General features: G+C 38.5%; 1 protein-coding gene across 1 annotated transcript in view; it reads right to left on the bottom strand.

The window, feature by feature from the left end:
* Window positions 1–2,193: 2,193 nt before the first annotated feature.
* LOC118341370 (odorant receptor 131-2-like) overlaps window positions 2,194–2,426 on the bottom strand; it is a 10,415-nt gene continuing 10,182 nt past the window's right edge. Inside the window, exon 5 of the mRNA XM_035679619.1 lies at window positions 2,194–2,301. Within this exon, the coding sequence (XP_035535512.1) occupies window positions 2,194–2,301 (108 nt within the window). The remainder of the gene's footprint in view (window positions 2,302–2,426) is intronic.

Below are 2,426 nucleotides of genomic sequence, written 5' to 3'. Positions count from 1 at the left end.
GTAGCTTTCCCACCCCACTGATTTCGAGTGTATAAGTACCTCCCACAATTAACCACTAGAAGACTGTATCTTCCAGGCCTGAGCATGGCACATGGAGGAAAACCTATTCGGCTGAGACTTGTAATTACTGCCAGCGTAAAGGGCTCTGGAAAAGTGAATGTCCTATTCTTGAGGAAAAATGGAAGTTTTCAGCTAGTACCCAAGTAAAACCTGCCGCTTTGGCTGCGTCCATTTCACCAGCCCAGTTGGCGTTCATATCCAACAGTCACCCTGAGGTCCTCTGTCCCACGATTTATAAGTCCGAAAACCAAGGTGATTACTCAGCATTTATTTCAGATGGTTATGTGTCCCTGCCTGGAAACAACAAAGTGAAAGTCAAAATTTTGAGACACAGGAGCAAAGCATACTTTTGTTTGTAAGTCGGTTCTTTCTTTCTCCTCAGATTCAAACACTAGAGATTTTGTTTTGATACTGGGTATGGGTATGACTCTTATCCCCTGTGCCAGTGCATAAAGCTGCTCGAAGGGGGTCTCGCCCAGGGTGTCATTCAAGATAGAGCCGCCACTGCTGACGTACACATACATATTATAATTTGTTATTGTGAATATTGTTTAATTAAACTTATTTTTCTTTAAAACCTTTAAATTCCCTGTATGGTCTCCCTCCTTTGTCACAAGCCTACAGCGGGTTCATGACAGTACTCAGCAACCAGCAGCAGCTTACACAGAAATGTCATTTGGGGATAGTGCTACCATCAGTGCACTATGTAGTCATGGTTTGTTTTCCTCCATGTGGATTTAGATTGCAGACAGAGTGGCAATGCTAATTAGCCAATTATTTCTATTCTTGTATGGCTAATAAACTTATTGATGCTGACAGTTAACTGAATTATTAATTATGTAAACCATTTTCCAATTTCTGTTCTGATTCAAGATTGATGAAATAACAGTTGAATAGTTTTAATAGTTGTGAAACTACCAGCAATTTACAATCTAACAACCAAAGTCAGAAATCTTCAAACCCTACATATAGCACATTTAAGTGTGTTATTCAGTTTTGTTAAGATTTTCAGTTTCATTTGAGTGTTCCTTAGAGAGGATGAGCCCAACATTATATTTCCTGTGTCCAGGAAATTGTTAATCTCCTGGCCTACCTGAATCTACCTGGATGGTGCGGACCTGATTTCAGAGGAATCATTACTGTGTTCTGGAAGCTTTTGGCCAGAAATGGCATAGCTCCTCCTCCTTTTAGAGATGGTACTTGAGGAACATGTCCATATTGGAACAACTGCTTATTCACATTATTGGATGAAGTTACATCCCAGTTACACAAGGACCTAACTAGCATGCTATCAGTGTGCTAAGATAACCAGCATACTGCCTGAGCCACCGACTTGACCAGACAACAAATGGCATGTTTTAAGTCGCAGGTTTTTATAACAATAGTGGCTAAAAATCTTTTTTTAATATGAATTGTCACATCTGCCCAATGGTGGATAAGCTTAACAGTGTCAGTTTTGGGGCCTTGTCTGTGCTGAAGACAGTGAGTATTTTTCCATGTTTTAGGAAAACATAGCAACGACACATTTATTTTAAACAAGTACAAAAGCAAACCATAGCATTACAAAGCAAAATTACAAAAAGCATTAATAATACAGCCGTAAACAAAGACATTCCTTCTATAACCCTCTAATGGTTTTTCAACCTCACCTGCACACATTTGCTTATTTTCTTTTGTTGTTGTGGTTCTGCAGTTTTTTTTTACTGTGCAAATGAATACGTAAAAATCTATAGCTGAATGGTGTATTAACCAAAGTAATGTAAACGTACACAAAGTATTGGGTGAATAAAAGTGATTAGAGTAAATTTGAAATAGTGGGCTCAGCAATGGAATAGATAGGATTTCAGTCTACGTCACTCAAAATTTCAAATATAGGCTAAAGTCCAGTCCAAACTATCAGAACTGATCATATTTAACAATAGGTGAGATTCCTTCTACAACCCTCTAAGGGTTTTTCAACCTCACCTGCACAATTTGCTTCTTTTCTTTTATTGTTGTGGTTATGCTGTTTTGTTTCAATATGCAAATAAATACATCTAAATCTAAATATTAATTATTAATGCACATCATATGCAACCGTAAGGTATAGTAATGTGAGAGTAGATCATAAAAAAATTGCTTTCTGTAGCAGAATTAGGGCTTTAAGTTCTTATGCAAGCCACATAGAGCAAAGTTTTTCAGTGCATTAAAGAACTTTTCATCCCTGAGGCCAAAAATTGTGTTTGTCGTTTGTAGTGCCCCCTACTGGATTTCAAAAAAGCAGCCCCGGTGGCCACGTTTCACCGATATGTATGAAACTCGGTAAGACGGGTAATGGTCCAAGACCTACAAAAAAGCCTCTTGGACCCATACCCCAAACCCCACGG

The sequence above is a fragment of the Morone saxatilis genome, unplaced genomic scaffold (genome assembly GCF_004916995.1).
Source record: "Morone saxatilis isolate NCDOM2014 unplaced genomic scaffold, NCSU_SB_2.0 Contig8, whole genome shotgun sequence".
Taxonomy (NCBI): domain Eukaryota; kingdom Metazoa; phylum Chordata; class Actinopteri; family Moronidae; genus Morone; species Morone saxatilis.
The sequence above is the reverse complement of the archived record's forward strand: the minus strand, read 5'-3'. Positions and strand labels throughout refer to the sequence as shown.